Source organism: Carcharhinus amblyrhynchos, chromosome 18, assembly GCF_965287045.1.
Source record: "Carcharhinus amblyrhynchos chromosome 18, sCarAmb.v2.hapA, whole genome shotgun sequence".
NCBI classification, from domain to species: Eukaryota; Metazoa; Chordata; class Chondrichthyes; order Carcharhiniformes; family Carcharhinidae; genus Carcharhinus; species Carcharhinus amblyrhynchos.
Genome location: NC_137341.1, coordinates 47,988,089 through 48,010,445, shown reverse-complemented (window position 1 = coordinate 48,010,445; position 22,357 = coordinate 47,988,089). Strand labels below are relative to the sequence as shown.

The following is a 22,357-nucleotide window of genomic DNA, read 5'->3' as shown; positions in this document are numbered from 1 at the left end:
ATTTAACTTGGCTAATTATGGATTGCGCTTCTGGGTTGATGATTAAAAAGGATTGTCTTGATTATCAAGCCCAATACAAGGCACCTAAACCAGTCATAAACCCCACAATGTTTAAATCATTTCAATCATTAATTAATTCAGCCACTGTTTCCAGATCGTCCCACCAGCTATCAGATCAGTTTGCACAAATATTTAGATAAACAGATAAAAAGGTAATAGTTCTGCGATTCCCACCAAAATTCTGAAATAAGGCAGAACATTCATGAAGGTCCCAAGTTCTAGATTTTCGTGTAATATTACTAAACTTTATTGATTACTGGGGTGCATAAAGAACCACAAATTTAAAAAGAGATTGCTCTTCTGAAATCTGCTTACACATTACACAGGGAAGACTTCAAAGAGCTCTTCTTTACAGCCGAATATATGCCAAGAGTACATTTTGTAGTAAATTAACTCCTTAGGGTTACTTATCATTTGGTCATTATAACTTACTTCTGGGACCTAATCAGGTTTTCAGCTGAATGGCTTGTTAAACACTAGTCAGAATGAACTTATGTTGGAACAAAGACCAAGAGCTGGCCCTTCAAGTCTGTTCTGTAACTTAATCCACGTTATGGCTAATATCTGCCCGTGCTCCAGTTACCCGTTTTTGATAATGTACGAGCATACAAATTAGGAGTAGGCCACTTGAACCCTCAGGCACACTCCGCCATTCAATAAGATCATGATGGATCAGACTGCAACTCCACATCCCTGCCTACCCCAATAACCTTTCACCCCCATCTAGTTCTGTCTTGAAAATGTTCAGATCCTGCTTCTATTTGGAGGAAGAGTATTCCAGAGACACAACCTCAAGAGAAAAAAATTCTCTTCACCTGTTTTAAACAAGCGGCCCTTTACATTTTAAACAGTGACTTCCTAGTTCTAGACTCTCTGACAAGAGGAAATATCCTTTCCACATCCACCCTGCTAATACCCCACAGGATCAGATTTCAATCAAGTTTCCTCTTACTAAATTCTAATGGGTACAAGCCTAACCTCTCTAACCTCATTAGACAACATGCAAACGTAGTATTTATCATCATTTTCTTTTGGTATTGCTGTTTATTTTTTAAAGTTAAGGTATACTGTCTTGGGCAATGCAAAGCCTTCAAAAGCTGCCTGGCCAGAGCTGGGGTTTCTCCAATACAAAAAAAGGGAAAACATAACGTGGGTAGGATTTTCCTAACGTTTGTCCCAAGACTGGAAAATCCCACCTGAGCTGAATGGTCTGTGCCCTGCCCACGACGATTCCTGTAGTGGGCAGGATAGAGAAATTCTGCCCACAAACATCTTCCAATGTTTATGGAAGATAAACATTGGAAGTGGCTTTTAATCCCATGAAACATAAAACATAGAAAACTACAGCACAAACAGGCCCTTCAGCCCACAAGTTGCACTGATCATATCCCTACTTACTAGGCCCACCTATAACCCGCAATCCCATTAAATCCCACGTACTCATCCAGAAGTCTCTTAAAAGACCCCAACGAGTTTGCCTCCACCACCACCGACGGCAGCCGATTCCACTCACTCACCACCCGAGTGAAAAACTTACTGACGTCGCCTCTGTACCTACCCTCCAGCCCTGGGAAATAGCCTCTGAGGATCCACCCGATCTGTACCTCTCAACATCTTATAAACTTCGATCAGGTCGCTCTCATCCTTCGTCTCTCATAAGAACATAAGAACATAGGAGCAGGAGTAGGCCATCCAGCCCTTCGAGCCTGCCCCGCCATTCAATAAGATCATGGCTGATCTGTCGCTGCTCAGTTCCACTTTCCCGCCCTCTCCCCATAACCCTTAATCCCCTCTCCTATCAAATACCCATCAACCCGCGTCTTAAAAATATTTAGCGAGGCAGCCTCCACCACTTCAACGGGCAGAGAATTCCAGAGATTCACCACCCTTTGAGTGAAGAAGTTCCTCCTCAACTCCGTTCTAAACCGCCCCCCTTTTATCTTGAGGCTGTGCCCCCTAGTCCTATTGTCTTTTTTCAGCGGGAAGAGTCTTTCCACCTCTATCCTATCCATCCCATTCATCATCTTATACGTCTCCATGAGATCTCCTCTCATTCTTCTAAACTCTAACGAGTACAAGCCCAGTTTATTCAGCCTCTCCTCATAGCTCAACCCCCTCAACTCCGGTATCAGCCTAGTAAACCTCCTCTGCACTCCCTCCAAGGCCAAAATATCTTTGCGCAGGTGCGGCGCCCAGAAATGCACACAGTACTCCAGTTGCGGCCTCACCAATGCCCTATACAGCTGCAGCAAGACCTCCCTACTTTTATATTCAATCCCCTTCGCTATGAAGGCCAGCATCCCATTCGCCTTCCTGACCACCTGCTGCACCTGCAAGCTGGGTTTTTGCGACTCATGCACAAGGACCCCGAGGTCCCTCTGCACCGTCGCCTGCTGCAGTTTTTTGCCTCGTAAGTAATAGTCCTTCCTACCAAAGTGGACCACCTCACACTTGCCAACATTAAATTCCATTTGCCATTTCCTGGCCCATTCGCCCAGCCTATCTAGATCCTTCTGCAGACTCTCCACACCCTCCGCACAATTTGCCGTTCCCCCAATCTTGGTGTCATCAGCAAATTTCGACACTCTACACTCGGTTCCCTCCTCCAGATCATCTATATAAATGGTAAAAAGCTGAGGCCCCAGCACCGACCCCTGGGGCACTCCACTAGTCACCGTCCGCCAATCCGAATAGCACCCGTTGACCCCCACTCTCTGTCTCCTATTTGACAACCAATCCTCTATCCACGCTAACACCCTACCCCCAACTCCATGTCCCTCGACCTTCTGCAATAACCTCTTGTGAAGCACTTTGTCAAACGCTTTCTGAAAATCTAGAAAGACCACATCCACCGGCTCTCCTCTATCCACCGCCCTAGACACATCCTCATAGAACTCCAGTAAATTTGTCAGACACGACTTCCCTTTAATGAAACCGTGCTGCGTCTGCTCTATCAAGCAATTCCCTTCAAGATGCCTCGCAATTTCCTCCTTAATAACAGATTCTAACATTTTACCTACCACAGACGTTAAACTAACCGGCCTATAATTCCCCGCCTTTTGCCTGGCACCCTTCTTAAACAACGGCGTAACATTAGCCGTTTTCCAATCATCCGGCACTTCCCCGGAATCCAGCGACGTTTGGAAAATAACCACCAAGGCATCCACTATCACCTCCGCCATTTCTTTCAGAACCCTCGGATGCATTCCATCCGGTCCTGGGGACTTGTCCACAATCAGCCCCTCCAGTCTGTCGAGCACCGCCTTTCTCCTCTCCAGGGAGAAAAGACCTAGCTCCCTCAACCTATCTTCATAAGGCATGCTGTCCAATCCAGGCAACTTCCTTGTAAATCTCCTCTGCACCCTCTCAATAGCTTCCACCTCTTTCTTGTAGTGAGGCAACCAGAACTGTGCACCGTAAACATGTGAGCAGCTTGCTAATCTCCAGTTAATCACAGAATATAAACAGTGCATCAGAAAGGAATGGCTCGTTTGAGCCTTTGAATTTTATTAACTTTGAGCAATGATTCAATGACATCTGATTAAAGTTTGATTAGTGTAATGTAGGCTTACCTCAATTATTGCACAAATGGAAAGGAGATCAAATCCTGGATTGAATCCAAAGATGTGCCGGTTAGGAGGATTGGCCTTGCTTAATTGCTCCTTAATGTCTGGGGGATTAGCTGGGGTAAATGCATGGGGTTATGAGGATAGGGCCTGGGTGCGATTGTGGTCGGTGCAGACTCGATGGGCCGAACGGCCTCCTTCTGCACTGCAGGGGTTCAATGATGCTGTGAATAAGCCACAACCTCAGCAAAGTCCAACACATTAAGATATGCTGAGCAATTTACAAAGGAATAAAATCCTGTGGGTTCCTATACTATTTAATATATTAAACTGTAATAAATGCCCCACAGATAAATCTGTAAACACAGAAGCATCCTTCTGTCAGGATTTTAGTCATATGATCATTTTTTTAAAAAGTGGTTAATTACCAGATGTTTATTACTGATCAATGAAGCATGACTCATTGTCAATGTAATGACTATCTGGGCTCTTTATTGGAAAATCTATTACGGTGAGAAGACCAAATGTATCTCCCTCTGCAGCTACATTGATCAGTGAAGTTCTCAAAGGTCATTTTTGGAGTCATGGGTCAGCAACGTGGCCAGAACACATTTGACAGGTTGGCCAGGTAAGCATTTCCAAATCCCTTCCAATATAAACTTTCAGCCACCATATTTCAGGCATGTGCGATTTCACTTGTGCTGGGAAAGGTTCGATCTTGATATTAAAGGTCCAACCCCAATCACTTTATCAAATGGAGCATGACATTTAATATTTTTTCCTCAGGCCTTTACCTTTTGTCTGTCGGAGTCACACTGCCATTGGTTGCTGTACTGTCTGCAGCCTGGATGGATGTTGATTCTGCTTCCTGCGGAGATGAAACAAAATCAGTTCATTCACATTAAGATCAGATTTCAAAGAACCCTTAATAAGGATCACCCTCAATTTCCATCTTTCAAGTCATGTGTGAACAAGGACGTTAGCTAACCCATCATAATGGCACGTTATTTAATGTTTTAAAAAGGAGGGAACACATGCACTGATATATTACATTATAGAATTAAAGAATTTTCCCCATCTAGACAAGGGGACAAGCTTGTAATAGAGAGTATATGCTTAGAACAACATTATGGGCTGCACCCTGGTTAGCACTGCTGCCTCACAGCGCCAGGGACCTGGGTTCAATTCCCGGCTTGAGTCACTGTGTGGAGTCTGCACATTCTCCCGGTGTCCGCATGGGTTTCCTCTGGATGCTCGTTTCCTCCCAGTCTGAAAGATGTGCTGGTTAGGTGCATTGGCCATACTAAATTCTCCCTCAGTGCACCCGAACAGGCACTGGATTGTGGCAACGAGGGGATTTTCACAGTAACTTCATTGCCGTGTTCCTATTTGTGACACTAAAACTTTAAACCAGCAGTGGGATGTGGAACAATTATTGAAAGGGCTATTTGAAGATAAAACGCACTTAAATTTGAGAAATTTCTTAAGGTAGACAAATCAATAGACTCTAACAACTTATGTTCAAGGATCCATAAAAAGTGATGTTAGATTAAGACAGCTGAAAGTTATACAGCAAGGTAAATTGTATGAGACTGCAAGATGACAAATCTGACACTTCTCTTCATAAAAGATGGAGATTATAGGCCATACTGTTCTACAAATATGGGATGAAATGACTAAGAACTTGAAGAAACAGGAGTTATATAAAGGCCAGTCAAAATAGATAAAAAATTTATTAGTGTCACAAGTAGGCTTACATTAACACTGCAATGAAGTTGCTGTGAAAAATCCCCTAGTCACTACACTCCAGCGCCTGTTCGAGTAACACCGAGGGAGAATTTAGCATGGCCAATGCACCTAACCAGCACGCCTTTCGGGCCGTGGGAGGAAACCGGAGCACCTGGAGGAAACCCATGCAGACATGGGGAGATTGTGCAGCCTCCGCACAGAGAGTGACGCAAGCCGGGAATCGAACCTGGGTCCCTGAAGTTGTGAGGCAACAGTGCTAACCAAGATTGTATTTGACTAACTCAAAAGCATTTTGAAATAGGAGATGAAAAAAGTGATTTTTTTTTCAATAATTGGTAAGGTACCACACAAGATCTTCATGGCAAAGAGAATGGCATATTATAGAGAATGGATAGATTGCTGAAGGCATCGGGCAACTGCAAATGACGGTTTTACCACTCAAAGACTGAGCAAATGCTACTTCACAAGCCTCTGTTGGGTCACTTTTCCAAAACTGTATCAAACATATTGATGACACCAAATTTTGAAAGAGGCCACAGACAGCCTGAAATAAACTGGCTGATGCAGTTCCAATGTAGCAAAATAAGCAGCTGAAGAGGAATACAGAAAGGAAATACACCTTCAACGTAAGGTTGGTGTGTGAATTACAGAAGAAAGGGACACCAGTATTGTAGGTCATTGAAAGTTGATAACATAGTCGATAAAGTAGATTCTTGGTTTTGATCCAACAGAACACAGAGGTCATGTAGAACATGTCAGTTGGCACACATTAAATCAGTGTGTAGAATTTTACACATTACAAATTAGGAGCTGGAATAGGGCCTCAGGCCCCTCAAGCCTGTTCCAATTCAATAAGACCATGGCTGATTGTGGCCTCAAGTCCATACTCTGCCTTTGCCTGATAACCTTTGATATCCTTGTTAGTCAAAAATCTACCCACCTCTGCCTCAAAAGATATTCGATGACCCTGCCCTGCACTGCTCTCTGGGGAGAGTCCCAACCCTCCAGATAAAATTCTCATCTGCATGGTAAACAGGAGACCCCTTATTTTTAAAACAGACTCCTCTAGTTCTTGCCTCTCCCACAAGGGAAACAGTCTTTCAGCATCCATGCTATCAAGTCTCCTCAGGAGCTTGTATATTTCAATGCGATCACCTCTCAATCTTCTAAAGTTGAATAGATTCAGGCCCAGCCAATTCAACTTTCCACGATAGGAAAAAAATGACAATAAGGGTACACAACATGGGTTCATTGCATTCTACTACAGTGCAGAAGGAAGCCATTCGGCCCATCAGTTGCACTGACCTCAATCCCACCCAGACCCTATCCCCACAGCCCCATGCATTTAATACAGCAAATCCCCAACACTAAAGGGCAATCTAGCATGGCCAATCCACCTAACCTGCACATCTTTGTACTATGGGAGGAAACAAGAGCACCCAGAGGAAACCCAAGCAGCAACGGGGAGAGCTTGCAGACTCCGCACAGTGACACAAGCCGGGAATCAAACCCGGGTTCCCTGGTGCTGTGAGGCAGCAGTGCTAACCACTGGGCCACCACGCTTGCTGGGTATAACCCCTTATGTAAACAGCCTATGCAGAGATCTGACAAGTTATGGTTATTTTTACTCAAGCTAAGAAAGCTCAAGAGAATCTTTTTAGATAATCACAACAAGAATTAACAAGGAATTCACATTTTATTGCAAGGTTGAAAGCAGACTGACTTTGATCAACGTCAGAAGTGTCTAAAACTGTCGAAGTCCATAACTTTTTTCCTCAAGGGGAAAACAGATGCTTGAAAAGGAGGACCATGCAAGGTTGTTCCATGCTGACACTATAGTTAAGAAAGCCCACCAACGCCTCTACTTTCTAAGACTAAGGAAATATGACATGTCAGCTACGACTCTAACCAACTTTTACAAGTGCTTCATAGGAAGCATTCTTTCTGTTGTATCACAGCTTGGTATGGCTTCTGCTCTGCCCAAGACTGCAAGGAACTACAAAAGGTCATGATTGTAGCTCAGTCCATCATGCAAACCAGGCTCCCATCCATTGGCTCTTTCTACGCTTCCCACTGCCTCAGGAAAGCAGCCCCCCCATAATTAAGGGCCCACGCATCCCACATATTCTCTCTTCTACCAGGAAAAAGATGCAAAAGTCAGAAGTCACGTGCCAACCGACTCAAGAACAGAGTCTTCCCTGCTCCTGTCAGACTTTTGAATGGACCTACCTTGCACTAAGTTGACCCTTCTCTACACCCTAGCTATGACTGTAACACTACATTTTGCACTCTCTCCTTTCCTTCTCTATAAACAGTGTGCTTTGTATAGTGTGCAAGAAACAACACTTTTCACTGGATACTAACACGTGACAATAATAAATCAAATCAAGAGCAGAACGATTAGATAGTTTTTGTGGAAAACATGTTTTTGTGCTGTAACATTGAGATTTAATTGAGATTGACCAAGTTAATGCTTTTTCTTTACTCCAAAGAACATATAAAAATGGAAACGAATGAACGTACTACCAACCTCTTCTGCTGTGCTCTTCAGTTTTTGAATGATAGCAGAACACGACTCTGACTGTTAACGAGTAAAAATGGAGCCAATTACTTTTTTAGTGCCATAGAAAATAGATCTGCATAATTTGGTGCCAAGTACTTTAACTTCAACATGTAGTAAGATGATACAATCTGAAACATACAGCTTTATAATGGTTGTATTTCAGGTCTCCACGTTAAATTGACAACACAGGTATCATAAAGATGTATTTAAAAATGATCTCTTAAACTAATAAGACTCTCAGAAAATAAACACAGAAATGCAGGAAGACAATGGCTTTTGTAACCATTGGAAGTAATAAAATTATTTTCTATGAACATTTCTTTCAATCTGCCACCAGCTCTCTCCTCTCCAAAGTGAAATATATTCTAATTACTGTTTTGCCATATTAAAGATTCTTCGCTGCCCAGTGTTTTACATTAAGTACAGAAGGACTAATAGATTAGATAGCTACGTGTTCAGACTGCGCTATCACCAAGATTCATGGGCCTGATAGCAATGAAATGGGGTAGCACCGAACAGTAGAAATTCAAACTCAAGTCACTTATACTAGGCACAATATTTTTAAAAAAAAAAACCCGATTTGGCGAGGTCACCCAAATCAGAATAGAGAATTGGCAGCAAGGTAGCACAGTGGTTAGCACTGCTACCTCGCAGCACCAGGGATCCGGGTTCGATTCCTGGCTTGGGTCACTGTCTGTGTGGAGTTTGAACGTTCTCCCCATGTCTGCATGGGTTTCCTCCGAGTGCTCCAGTTTCCTCCCACATTCTGAAAGACATGCAGGTCAAGTGCATTGATCTGAACAAATGCCGGAGTGTGGCGACTAGGAGAATTTCAGTAACTTCACTGCAGCGTTAATGTAAGCCTTACTTGTGACTAATAAATAAGGTTTAAAGAATTGGAATGAACAAGTACAGCTTAAAAGGGGTTTAAAAAGTTTTCCTAATGGGAAACCTTCCTTAATCAGATTTGATAAATTTCATTGGACACTAATTTAAACACATTAGCTTAAATCAGTTTGCATGTTAAGAATTGCTTTGTGTTTTCTAAAGCATATAGTGCAACAATTTTAGTGCAAAAATACTATTTTCACAGAATACCACTAGGCAACTGACAAGTTTATATGCTTTACAATTAGTAAATTTTAGTGTTGTTTATAAATCAAACGATAAAATCTTTATCTTAAATGGGCTGTCAGTTTCAAATACTATAAAAACACAGCACAAGGTGTTAGGTATTCACATGCAAATTTCAACGCAGTAAAATACAACATGACCCGCAATCTGAAATTAAAAGTAGTAAGTTTCAAAGTCACAGGCTTTTTAAAATGTTTAACTTTCATCTAGTTATTTGGTCCAATAGTCAATGTGGAAGCATACGAACGACAGCTTGGTCTTTCTGATGGGGTAATTTGACTGTTACAATGAGGCAGACGCACAAAAAAGATTTTCAGTTCCCCAAATACAAAAGCACTCAAAGTACTTTTCTTACATTTACGCTAAATTACTTCTGTAAAGTAACCCATTCTATATTCAAAACCACAGTTCAGATGGGTCTTTGTTCAGTCAGATCTTTGAATATATATAGAATCAGAAGGGACAATTAACACATTGATACTGAACGTACAATGACAGTTCAATGTGCTGCGCTCCAACATTCATGCCATCCCCATATACAGGGTGAACTGCTGATTGCGGCCACAATGTTGTGGATAGGACTTCAATTATTGCAGTGCATTTCAGGGTTGCCTGACAGGAGGTTCCCTGAGTTCTTAACCTCCACAGTCCAAGGATGTGAGGTTTGGGTTGATCGGCCATGCTAAATTGTGCCTTAATGTCAGAGGAACCAGCAGGTTAAATACGTGGGGTTATGGGGAGAGGGTCTGGACGGGACTGTCATCAGTGCACGCTCGATGGGCTGAACTGCCTCCTCCTGCACTGCAGTGATTCTATGATTCTATGCTGGGTGCACAAAAACAAAGAGTGAGGGGGAAGTAGGAGGAATTTCAACCTTTAAAAAGTCATGCAAACTGAATTAACTTGATAGCGTTGTGTCATGAAGCCAGCGTGTTTCATGCAACACAGTTACCACAATTGTTGCCATCAAGTAACTGGGGGAGGAAGTCGGACAGACTGACAGAAACACAAGATTTTGTTTTATCAATTCCTCATACGATGTGCAAAAAGTATTTAGCGAACATTCATCAGCATCTGTTTTAGCTGAGAAGTTATGGCTGGAAGTTGCTGGCTGTTAATGCCAGCTGGATTCGCTGGCCAGGCTGCGGTGAATGGAAACTTGGCCAAGCACCAAATTCTCCATCCTCGCTTGCAGCGGTGGCAGAATGTGAATGGCTGGAAAATTCTGGCCCATATTTCTGGTTTTGATTCACATCTTCAAAGAACATTTGGACCCAGCGTTTGCAGTTAACGTTAAAGCAGAAATACTGCGCTTGGAATTTGTACCGAGGTCTAGCAATCTTGGCAACGAGAATTGGAATTCTCTCACCATGCAACGCGTGGCAACGTTATATAGTGGGGATTCAAAAGTGTTGAGTTAGTTATGTCATCAAGCTGTCCAAGCAGTCAATCACATTAAAAAAAATGTTGTTATCAAGGAAACAAAAAGCACCAAATCACTTCAAAAATTCATAGAGAATAAAACGTGTGCACATACAAATGGACTGAGGGCAGAAGCAGAAATATTCTGAAAAATTAAGAAAAATAATTAATCCAAATTGGAGATTTTTAACCAACACCTCACAGATGTAAAACAATGCTTTTGTGAACTGGTCTTTTGCTCAGCAAGTTAATACTGAGATGGTTGTTAAAATCCTGGTTACACCCTACTGAAAGAAAGGTGCAACTTCTTAAATCCTGTTTCTGACATTAATGAGAGCGCTGAAAAGAGGAATTTCTGGACAAATGGACTGATTTCAGTTATTTGTCAAGGGGGTAGTGAGGTTATCTCTGGGTGGGGCCCACAGCACAGTCTATGATCGAACAACAGTGACAGATCATAACTCGTGTGTTTCTAGGTTAATCTACCCTGTGCTAAACGCTGAATTTGTGGTTAATCTCAAGCTGAATAGCCCCAAAACAGTTACTTGATAAAATAATGCAATTTTAAACCAATTCTTTTAAACCACTCAAAAATCAATCAAATCTATACTTTACTCAAATAACAGGATACTTGAGTAAAAGTGAGAACACCAGGTCTTGATGGACTAATATTTTGTGGCCCAGTAACAGGTTAGTCTAGTTGCTTTCTGCCTGTAGGGATCAGTTCCCATTGTTACCAGACACCGGATACTTCAGGATAATGTATCCTGAATGGAGGAAACACATTTGTCGACCGTCTACAGCAAGCGCACACTCAAGTTAGCTGAACACACTGGCAGTCAACCAAGACCTTCTCACCAGTAAGGCAAAAGACAACAGCAACATATTTAGGAAACGGGGGTTAAAATGGGGTAAAAAAAAGGTTCAACATAATTAAAAAGAAAGGAAACCAAAGTTTTCTGCTACCTAGGATTTTGCTTATTACGGGAATGAACTGCGCTACTAGACTGCACACTAAATGCACAATCTTACCTTCTCAGACTGACTGAGCAGAAAGTGATGGAAGTGAGGGTCGTCCTTTACTTGCTGCAATTAGAAAAACCAAATCTGAGCAAGGTGAGTAATCATACTCCAATACTAGAACTGAATGAAGATTTCTATTCGAGACAAGTGGGAGAAATGCACCAGAAATTCCCTCCCTGACAACCTGGTGATTTATTAATAGAAATCTAATCAACAAGAAAACACAGCAGCTTTGCAATGATTCAGTGTTTCAGAAAGGAAGGGACCAAAGGATGTTCAACACTTTCGCAACCATTTATCACTCCTATCTTTTGGGCAGAAAGCTACCAACAGATCAGCTTCCACTACCATAAACAGGGCTGTCAATAGCAGCTCTCACCGTTTTCCACTCAAAACCTTTTTCTTTCAAATCTTTTGGGTAATTCAATTACTGCAAAGCTGTATATTTATTTGAAGTAAGCATGGAATGAGACAGAGGGATCTCTGTTCTGCTTTAATAAATTAGTATTGCAATGATTCTGATTACGAACTCACCAACTCAAATTCGTTATCTAGGTTAGGGTCTCCAATCAAAGTCAAAGTCTTCTGAGGAGGTCGGTGCGGTTTTTTGCTGTGGTGCTTCGGACAGCAGAAAACCGCACCGACCTCCTCAGAAGACAACACGGGACACGGTGGACAGAGTACCCTTCGTCGTCCAGTACTTCCCCGGAGCGGAGAAGCTACGACATCTTTGGAGTCTTCAACATATCATTGACGAAGACGAACATCTCGCCAGGGCCATCCCCACACCCACAACCCCACTTCTTGCCTTCAGACAACCACGCAACCTCAAACAGACTATTGTTTGCAGCAAACTACCCAGCCTTCAGGAGAACAGTGACCACAATACCCCACAACCCTGCCACAGCAACCTCTGCAAGACATGCCGGATCATCAACATGGATGACATCACACGGGAGATCATCATCCACCAGGTACACGGTAAATACTCTTGCAACTCGGCCAACGTTATCTACCTGATATGTTGCAAGAAGGGACGTCCCGAAGCATGGTACGTTGGTGAGGCCATGCAGACGCTACGACAACGGATGAATGAACATCGCTCAACAATCACCAGGCAAGATTGTTCCCTTCCTGTTGGTGAACACTTCAGTGTTCACGGGCATTCAGCCTCTGACCTTCGGGGTAAGCATTCTCCAAAGCGGCCTTCACGACACATGATAGCGCAGAGTCGCTGAGCAGAGACTGATAGCCAAGTTCTGCACATGAGGACGGTCTCAACAGAGATCTTGGGATCACGTCGCACTCTGTAACTCCCATGACTTACCTGGGTTTGCAAAACCTCACTTACTGTACTGTCTGGAGACAATATACATCTCTTTAACCTGTGATCAGTGCTCCTTCCACTCACATTGTCGGCCACTTTAGGACTTGAACAGCAGGCTAGGTGTAAAGATTCGCATTCTAATCAGTAATCTGTCTGTGTTTTATATGCTCTGTCTGAGGCCAGAACTCTCCATTCACCTGAAGAAGAGCTTAACCTCGAAAGCTTGTGAATTTACTATCAAATAAATCGGTCGGACTTAAACCTGGTGTTGTCAGACTTTTTACAGCATTTATTGCCCATCACTAGTTGCCCAAGGGCAGTTGAGAGTCAGTCACATTGCTGTGGCTCTGGGATCATGTGTAGGCCACACCAGGTAAGGACAGCAGATTTCCCTCCCTGAAGGACATTAGTGAACCAGATGGGTTTTTCCAACAATCGACAATGGGTCATCAGCAGATTCTTAATTCCAGGTATTTTCTTTTTACTGAATTCAAACGCCTCCAACTGCCATGGCGGGATTCGAACCTCGGTCCCCAGAACATTAGTTGAGTTTCTGGATTAATAGTCTAGTGATAATATAGTAGGCCACCACCTCCCTCGTCGTCTACAACCAACTTCAAATCCTGGCTGCACGAGATTCACAGGTGAGGGCAGTTGACCTAGTCTAGGTTCATGCGAACACAGCTTTTATCAATTAACCCCTACTTTTCATTTTGTATGGATATCAAGATTCAAGATTTTCTGACCCTCAGGAGGAAATTGGGGCAGATGATGGTTATGTGTAAGGCTTGATGAGTTAAATACATTCAAACAAAGTTTAACTAAATAGAGTTACTGAGACAAAGTATGATTAAAACACCAACGAGCTCAGTTTTGAAGTTGCTTCCCAAAGATTTCACACATTAGGGAGACTCCCCTGTCTCGGTTGCTTGGTAATGATTATTTGGCAGAGTCAAATCATAGGTTGTGAACAGAGATTAAAATAAATGTGCCATTGAACTTTTACAGAGGAAGCTCAAGTGAAAACGTTCACTAGGTCCAGATAGTTAAAAAGAATACTCGGATATTAAATTTACATCTAGAAGGATAACCGGATGTGGGGAAGGGAAGCATGTTTGTTATTTTGCAATGTTACACAAGTCACATTGTACTATGTGAATGGAGTCCAATCATTAACTGTTGATATGCAAACTCATTTGCTGTGTAATGATCTATATCTGGCTTCCAAAGAGACTGAACCACTTCCAGAGGGTAAAAACCCTCAAATATCCAGTTCAAGTCACAACGCACATTTGGTAAGTTTCTAGGGTACAGTACAATCTACATCCTAAATTGAAGATGCTTAGATGAAGCAAGCTGGTAACAGTAGTTAACACTGCTGCCTCTCAGCACCATTGATCCAGGTACAATTCCAGCCTTGAGCAACTTGTGAAGTCTGCATGTTCTCCCTATGTCTGTGTAGGTTTTCTCCGGGTGCTCTGGTTTCCTCCCACAATCCAAAGACATGGGGACTAGATTGATTGGCCATGGCTTTCCAGCACACTCTCATGGTAAATTGCCCCTTTGTGTGCGCGGTGTGGGGGGGTTAGCAGGGTAACTATGTGGGGTTATGGGGATAGGTCTTTGGTGGAACTTGTGTCGGTGCAGGCTCGATGGGTTGAATGGCCTCCTTCTGCACAGTACGGATGCTCTATATTGGAGTGACTAGCACAATTGTCCTCCAAAGAATCTCTCAAGAAACTAAATTTGAAACACCCCCTTTTCCATCTGAGATCTGAAAGTGACATTTACAATCTTGTGCACAAACATTGTATACATGAAACAAACAATTAGCCTCTCATTCTGTTTTTCCATACATCGCTAAAGCTAAATTTTCTATCCATTGCACTACTTTTCTACACGAGGACTCACAAAAGCACCATTTAAATATTCATGTCTCAGTTGTGATTCAAACATGACAAGCATTCAGTCCACCCACAAGTTAGGAGTTACTATTAACAAAAACCCTTAAAAAGTTATTCAACTGATCATTCAATTTAACATTCAAGGCAAGTTCCAACTAGCGTAATACTCTACACTATATGTTATGTCAATTTAATCATGCAAAGCTACATTGCTGGTTTCAGCATCAAACAGGAGATGAAACTAGTTAGATAGAACGCAACCTGATTTTTAAAAGCCAAAGTGTCCCAGAACAATGAACGAAATACTATATTTTGCCGTTCTCTCTTCAGTACTGCTGCCTCACAGTGCCAGGGACCCGGGTTTGATTCCCGGCTTGGGTCACGGACATTCAACCTGTAGCTGCGTGGGTTTCCTCCCAAAAGAATGCTGCTTAGGGGCATTGGCCATGCCAACTTCTCCCTCATAGTACCCAAGTGTGGTGACTAGGGGATTTTCACAGTAACTTCATTGCAGTTCTAATGTAAGCCTAGCTGTGACTAATAAATAAATTTTAAACAATGTTAGTAAATTCAGCCACTGTTTTCCTGGAAGTTGAAAGGTTTTCTGAATTCATGTAAGATTTGAGTGTACTAACTTCTTTCTACCCCTGATCTTTCTAGTTTCCATATGGACCCTGTTTAGTTGTCAATCAAGTAGTTTGCAATTCTCCTTCCCGTAGAAGCAATACACAAGCAACGAAGATGACAAGTCATACTGAGTGGAAGTTTATCATTTACTGTCCAAGTACATCATTCTTTTAGGAAAGGTGTCACCACATGCTGTAGCTGACACTACAGCCAATTGCTATTGCAAAACGACTGACAGCCAAATAAAAAACCCAATGAGATTAGTATTGTGAAGATTTTCAACTCCCAACCGGAGCTCACAAGGAATTCCGATTTGAAAACATTTATCCCTGGTCTTTTTGAACCAAAACTGTAAAGCTGTTCTAATCCTCCATATCAAGCCTCAACAAAAACTGCAGAGAATGCGGCTAAAGATTACAGCAAGTAAGCCATCTAGGATGTTCTATTTTTAAACCTTTTAGTGCCAACGATTAAGGAAGAGCAGGTTGATTATATCAGTGGACCAGAGAAAAACTGATGTCGAAGGCACATTTTTCACTACACAACATAGAAATATACTTCTGTGAACCCTCAGAGCTGTACAGAATGGTGAGTGGCTTGGAGGGGAAGTCTAGATTGTGGTGCTCCCATGGATATGCTGCTCTCGTCCTTCTAAATGGCAGTGGTCATGGGTTTGGAAGGTGCTAACAGAGTCTTGGTGAGATCCTGCAGTGTCTCTCATAGAAAGTACACACGACCTCCACCCATTAGCAGCAGCAATGAATGTTTGTGAAAAGGATGTCAATCAAGTGGGCTGATTTGTCCTGGATAGTGTCAATCATTTGAGGATTGTTGGAACTGCATTCGTCCAGGCCAGGGGAGAATATTCCATCACACTCCTGACTTGTGCTTTGCAGATGGACAGGTTTTGGGGAGTCAGGAGGGGAGTTACTCACCACAGAATTCTTAGCCCCTGACCTGCCCCTGTAGCTACAGTATTTAAATGGCTAACCCAGTTCAGTTTCTAGTCAATGGTAACACACAGGATGTTGATAATGAGGGATTTAGTAATGGCAATGCCAAAGAGTGTCAAGGGGCAATGTTTAAATTCTCTTGTTGGAAATGGCTATTTTCTGACTTGTGTGGCATGAATATTACTTGCCAACTGTTAGCCCAAGCCTGGATACTGTCCAGGCTTTGTTGTATTTGGACGTGGACTTCAATTAGACATCATTGTTTCAGCATCTGATGAAATGTGAACACTGTGTAATCTGAGAACAATGGAAGGAAGCTCTTTGATGAAGCAGCTGAGGAGTTGAGCCAATGACACTCCCGAAGAACACTTGCAGTGATGTCCTGGAGCTGAAATGACTGACCTCCAACAACCATCACCTATGTGACAGTATGACTCCAGCTAGCGGAGAGCTTTCTCCCGGATTCCCATCGACTCCAGTTTTGCTCCGATTCCTTGATGCCATACTCAGTCAAATGCAACCTTGATATCAAGGGCAATCACTCTCACCTCCATACTTCAGCACATTTGCCTACGTTTGAACTAAGGTTGCAATGAGCTCAGGAGCTAAGTTGCCCTAGCAATATCCTGGCTGTCAGTGAGCCATTTATTACGAAGCAAGTTCCACTTGATTGCAGCAAATGGTGCTGAACAGGCACATCGGCCAACATCCCCACTTCTGGCCTTACGACAGAAGGCGGGAAGGTCATTGATGAAGCAGCTGAAGATTGTTGGGACTTGGACACTACCCCGAGGAACTCCTGCAGAGATGTCCTGGAGTTAAGATGACTGACCCTCCACAACCATCTTCCTATGTCCAGACATGACTCCAACCAGCGGACTGTTTGCCCCCGATACCGATTGATTCCAGTTTCACTAAGGTTCCCTGATGCCACACTCGGTCGAATGCAGCCTTGATGTCAAGGGCTATCACTCTCACCTCAATATTGCCAGTGTTGTAACTGTAGTGGAACAACTTCGCCAGTCCGCCAGCAATACTACTCTTTGGGAGCCGTGCATGGGCGATATATGTTGAATTTCAAAAGGGAAACACAAACAATGCATTTTATATTAGCTGCCACAACAATGTTAAAGTACAGAATAACTACATTTTTTTGGTTATTTGGATTTTCTCAATGGATAGTAACAGGATTCTGTAGTTACCAGTTAGTGCTCCATGCCAACTTTTCAAACAGATCCAATGTTCCCCAGATTTACTGCCACAAGCCTCGTTGGCATCAATATGATTGAGGGCAGTCCTCTAATGTATTGGGTGCGTCAATACAAAATGTAAAAAAATGGCTAGCCCCTGTGGCTTTTGGAATTAAAGAAACTTGTGACTCACCTTCCATTTGTATCCCACAACTGGACCCGTAACGAACCTCTTCACCATGGACGGCTCAGGGAAGGCATCCTGAAGTGGGAGAAAGAAAATACAAAAATCACACACTGTATAAAAGGAGACTGTACATTATGTCCTGTGCACAGCATTACTACGCAGTAATCATTTTAGTTAACTGAACTGTTTAATTTCTCAACTAGAAGCCTAACCACCATATCACAGTGATGCGAGTTACATGAAGAAGGAAAAACACATTGTTCTTGCACTATGCCTGGACATGTACTAGCAACTAGCACATGCACAAATGTACTGGAGTCACAGGAAAAGAATTTAAAGTCTACCCTCTTAGACCAACCTTTTCTTCCTTTGGCGGTCGCCCCCTTTTCCTTGCACTGTGCTCTGAAATTTCTGCTGAAGAGGAATTTTGTCTTTTACCGTCAGATGAAATGTGCCTGTTTTTATCTTCTGACGAAGTGAATGAAGATACCTGAAAATAATTTAGTCAAAAGGTAAAGTCACTGATATGCTTCTGCCCAAAAACCATGTTAACCGTTCCTTTACATGTAGTAATGTGGCAATTGTTAAATATTATTTCAAGAGAATCAATTTTTATGACCAAATCCATACTACAGTCAACCTTGGAGGTCTCAATGAGCAAGAGTTTAAAAAATTAATCATGAAGTTCGACTCAAATGATTTTAATGTTCTATTGCGCAAATGTTCACACTGGTTACAACATTTCTACTAGTGTTCAAACTCTCAGTACAGTGCCTTCATAGATTTCGTTCATTGGTCCATTCTATCAGTAATATTCAAAATTATAAATCACATTCCTGAGAGCAAGTTGGTAGAGCTTTGTGGTCACTAGATTTTCTTAACTACAGTAAGCAGTTGAGCTGAATTTAGCAGATGACGTCTGTGGCCTGTGACGTACCCTCAACAGGCAGCTCGGAAATAGGATTTTGTTACCAACTTCCATTATAGCTGTGCAGTAACCCTAATGTTTCTCACACAGGCTGCACACTGGTTAAAATAATTTAAAAGGAGCCACACACTTAGATAAACCACTCCCACACACAAAAAAATGTTGATTACAATGAAAGTAAAAGGCATCAAATACAAACAGCATGTTTTGCTGCTATTAGTCAATTAAGACCTTTATAAATGTGTGCACCCAGGTTATCCAAGAGATCATCACCAAAACCACATTTTATCGTTTACAGCTGAAGTTGTACTATGAATAGTGTTCATTCTTCCCCCACCTAAAAACTAGGAGAACTTCATATCAGTAAACCAATTAGTGACATGATTCTGTTCAATCTCTGGGCAACATACACAAGTCACATTCTGGTCCATCAAGGATGCAAGGGCTGACATACAGGCAGGTTCTGTGGTGCTAGGCACAAGGGAACTGTCTGGCAGAAGCCTTAAATTTTAATGAAAAATGTTGATACTGAGAAAAGGAAAGAGAATAATTCCAAGTAAACAGAAAAACCTCCACTTTAAGAAATCAACTGAAAATGATGAAGCATAGCATCCTAACAGTATAGAAGGAGGCCATCGAGCCTGTACTAACTGCAATCTCATCTAGGCCCTATTCCCGTAACTTGACACATTTACCCTTCTAATCCCCTGACACCGGGGTCAATTTAGCATGGCAAATGCACCTAACCCGCGCATCTTTAGAGTGTGGGAGGAAACCGGAGCACTGGGAGGAAACCCGCACAGGCAGAACGTGCAAACTCCACACAGACAGTGACCCGAGGCTAGAGCTGAACCTGGATCCCTGGCTCTGAGAGGCTGCAGTTAAAACTATTAGTAACTGGAAAATAAAAAACAAATTAAACAAGCGATTTCCTCCCCCCCTCCCCCGCTCCTATTTTTAAGTTTAAGAAAGTTGAAATTAAATGGTACTATGAAACACGTCCAGGTACTTTCCAGAGTCGTAAAACAAAAAAACTTGATGCACACACAAGGAGATATCAAAAAAGGCAACCAAAAGCTTGGTTCGGAGTACACTTATGGAAGAAAATAAGGTAGAATTGCAGGGATTTTGGGGGGGGGGAAAATACCAGACCCCAGGCAGCTGAAGGCAAGGCCACCAATGGTGAAGCAATTAAAATCAACAGGCAAGGGACCAGAATTGTATACATCTGAGTAAATAGGCAGAGGAAGTGAATATCATCAATACTTTGGATATTCAACATTACAGGAAGATTTATCTACAAGATCTGCAAAAACAAATGCGATCTGACAAAGCAGTCAGCAGACATGCAGGTGAGAGTTATCAGACAGCAATCTTGCAGCCCGAGGCCCCATTGGTGTTATTCTGACAGAAAGACAATGCGGATCACGTATAGCTGTGAAACAGAGCTGCTAATTTCTAATACCCTTGGGGCAGAGTTGGAAAAACAGTTTCCTTTCTCCTGTACTTTTTTTAAAAGAGCAAACAGGAAGGGAAAAGGGAAGCCGGTAAATTGAGCAGAAGTGGGAACAGATAACACAAGAGGTCGAGTCAAAGGGGAATAAATCATGATGAATGGAAAGGGTGGGTGGAACGTGAGTGAACTGGAGAAGGGTAAATCTTCCCTGCAGCCCCAATCCTAAAGGCAGCCAATAGCCATTGGGTCTTGCACATTTTATGTAACACCAAACTATATCAACTAAAGGAAAAAAGCCAACCACAAAGAAAAAAATGGGTATAAGCAAATAGAGGAGCGAAGGGGAGAGAAACAGAGAAGAGACACAAAAGGTGAGAAATAGGAGGACAAAGACATCAAAGATAAAGAATAATATGCTCTGATTTACCAGATGTAATTAGTAATATTAATATTACGCACTTGGGCATAGTTCCTGTCAAATTTCCACATTATAAATTCTCACATACTAATTTAAGGGAAATTGTCCATCCAAACTTGTCATTCTGTAATTACATGCTCCATTTAGTGTCAGCATAACAGCATTACCAATAGCAGAAGCATGTAATTATTGTGCGACAAACTTACACACACAAATATAGAAATTTATAAATGGATATAATGAAAATTGGGATTGAATACACTAACATCTGTGCACCCAAACATGATCCTCCTGCCCTCTAATCTCATTTCATCTGAAGGCTACACCTCTGTTTCGTGTGCAACACCACACAAAGGATCAGTACGAATGAGAAATCTGCATCAGTGCAGATTCCTATCCACTCTCCAATATAAATATCTCTGCCCATATTTTAAAATGTGAACTGCCTGTCCATGTGCAATTACACGACATCTTCAATTTCACTGTTTGAGACCAGATTCAATCTTCAGTACCTGTCATTAAGACCATAATGTGGAGATGCCAGCGTTGGACTGGGGTAGACACAGTAAGAAGTCTCACAACACTAAGTTAAAGTCCAACATATTTATTTGGTAGCAAAAGCCACTAGCTTTCGGAGCACTTGCTGCCCCTTCAATGCGACAATACACATCCTTAACTTGTGCTTAATGCTCTCTCCATTCATATTGTCTGTACCTTTAAAACTTGATTACCTGTAAAGGTTCGCATTCCAATCATTATTTTGTAAATTGAGTTTGTGTCTTTACATGCCCTGTTTGTGAATAGAACTCCCATTCACCTGACAAAGGGGCAGCAAGCGCTCCAAAAGCTAGTGGCTTTTGCTACCAAATAAACCTGTTGGATTTTAACCTGGTGTTGTGAGACTTCTTATTAAGACCACATCCAGAGTTCCTTTACTCATTAATTATTCAAGATTTATGTTGGTAAAAATCATTGATAGATGATGCAAACGCCATGATTTTTCCAGGTACCAAATTTTTCTTCAAATTTTAAAGCTCAAACATTCCAAACACATCACATAATAATCACCCCTCACTTTAATAGTCAAACTAACTGGGTAACAGCATGGCAGTAAACCCATTTTCAGCATAGCAGTAAACCCATTTTGACTTACTTGCCCATTAAAAATGAAGCCAAGATACCGCTGCATGATACAGATAGAACACAAAAGGCCTGTAGGACCATGATTTATACACCACGTGCAGCACTGGCCATAACAACAGCAACTTATATGTTGAAGGTGCTTCACAGGATCATTATAAAACAAAATCTGACATCAAGCGAAAGGAGATTAGTTCAGATGGTCAAAAGAGAAAGGCTTTAAAGGAAAGTCTTCAAGGAGGAAAGCGAGTTAGAGAGGTGCAAAGATGTAGTGAAGGAATTTCAGGGGTTGAGGCTGAGATGGAACAGTGGGACAGTGATTAGCACTGCTGCCTCACAGCACCAGGAACCCAGGTTCAATTCCAACCTCAAGTGACTGTGTAGAATTTGCACATTCTCCCCATGTCTGCGTGGGTTTCCTCCAAGTGCACCAGTTTCCTCCCACACAAAATACGTGCTGGTGGGGCGGATTGGCCGTGCTAAATTGCCAAGTGTCAGGGGATTAGCAGGCAAATATGGGGCTTGGGGCCTGGGTGAGATTGCTGTTGGTGCAGGCTTGATGGGCTGAATGGCCTTCTACTTCACTGCAGGGATTCTATGAGACAACTGAAGTTAGATATCAATGATAGAGCAGTCATGATTGGGAATATACAAGGGATTAGAGGAGCACAAATATCTGGAAAGATCGTTTCATTGGAAAAGGGGCAAGA

The 22,357-nt window shown here is 42.3% G+C and overlaps 1 protein-coding gene across 4 annotated transcripts in view; it reads right to left on the bottom strand.

Moving 5' to 3' along the window:
* Window positions 1-22,357, bottom strand: part of glyr1 (glyoxylate reductase 1 homolog (Arabidopsis)) — a 40,553-nt gene that overhangs the window by 12,459 nt on the left and 5,737 nt on the right. For 3 of the 4 annotated variants that reach the window (XM_080206968.1, XM_080206969.1, XM_080206971.1), the window contains 5 exons: window positions 18,064-18,195; window positions 17,712-17,780; window positions 11,527-11,580; window positions 7,906-7,956; window positions 4,421-4,494 (listed from right to left, as the gene is read on the bottom strand). In XM_080206968.1, coding sequence (XP_080063094.1) covers window positions 4,421-4,494; window positions 7,906-7,956; window positions 11,527-11,580; window positions 17,712-17,780; window positions 18,064-18,195 — 380 coding nt within the window. The remainder of the gene's footprint in view (window positions 1-4,420; window positions 4,495-7,905; window positions 7,957-11,526; window positions 11,581-17,711; window positions 17,781-18,063; window positions 18,196-22,357) is intronic. The other variant, XM_080206970.1, reaches the window with a different exon arrangement.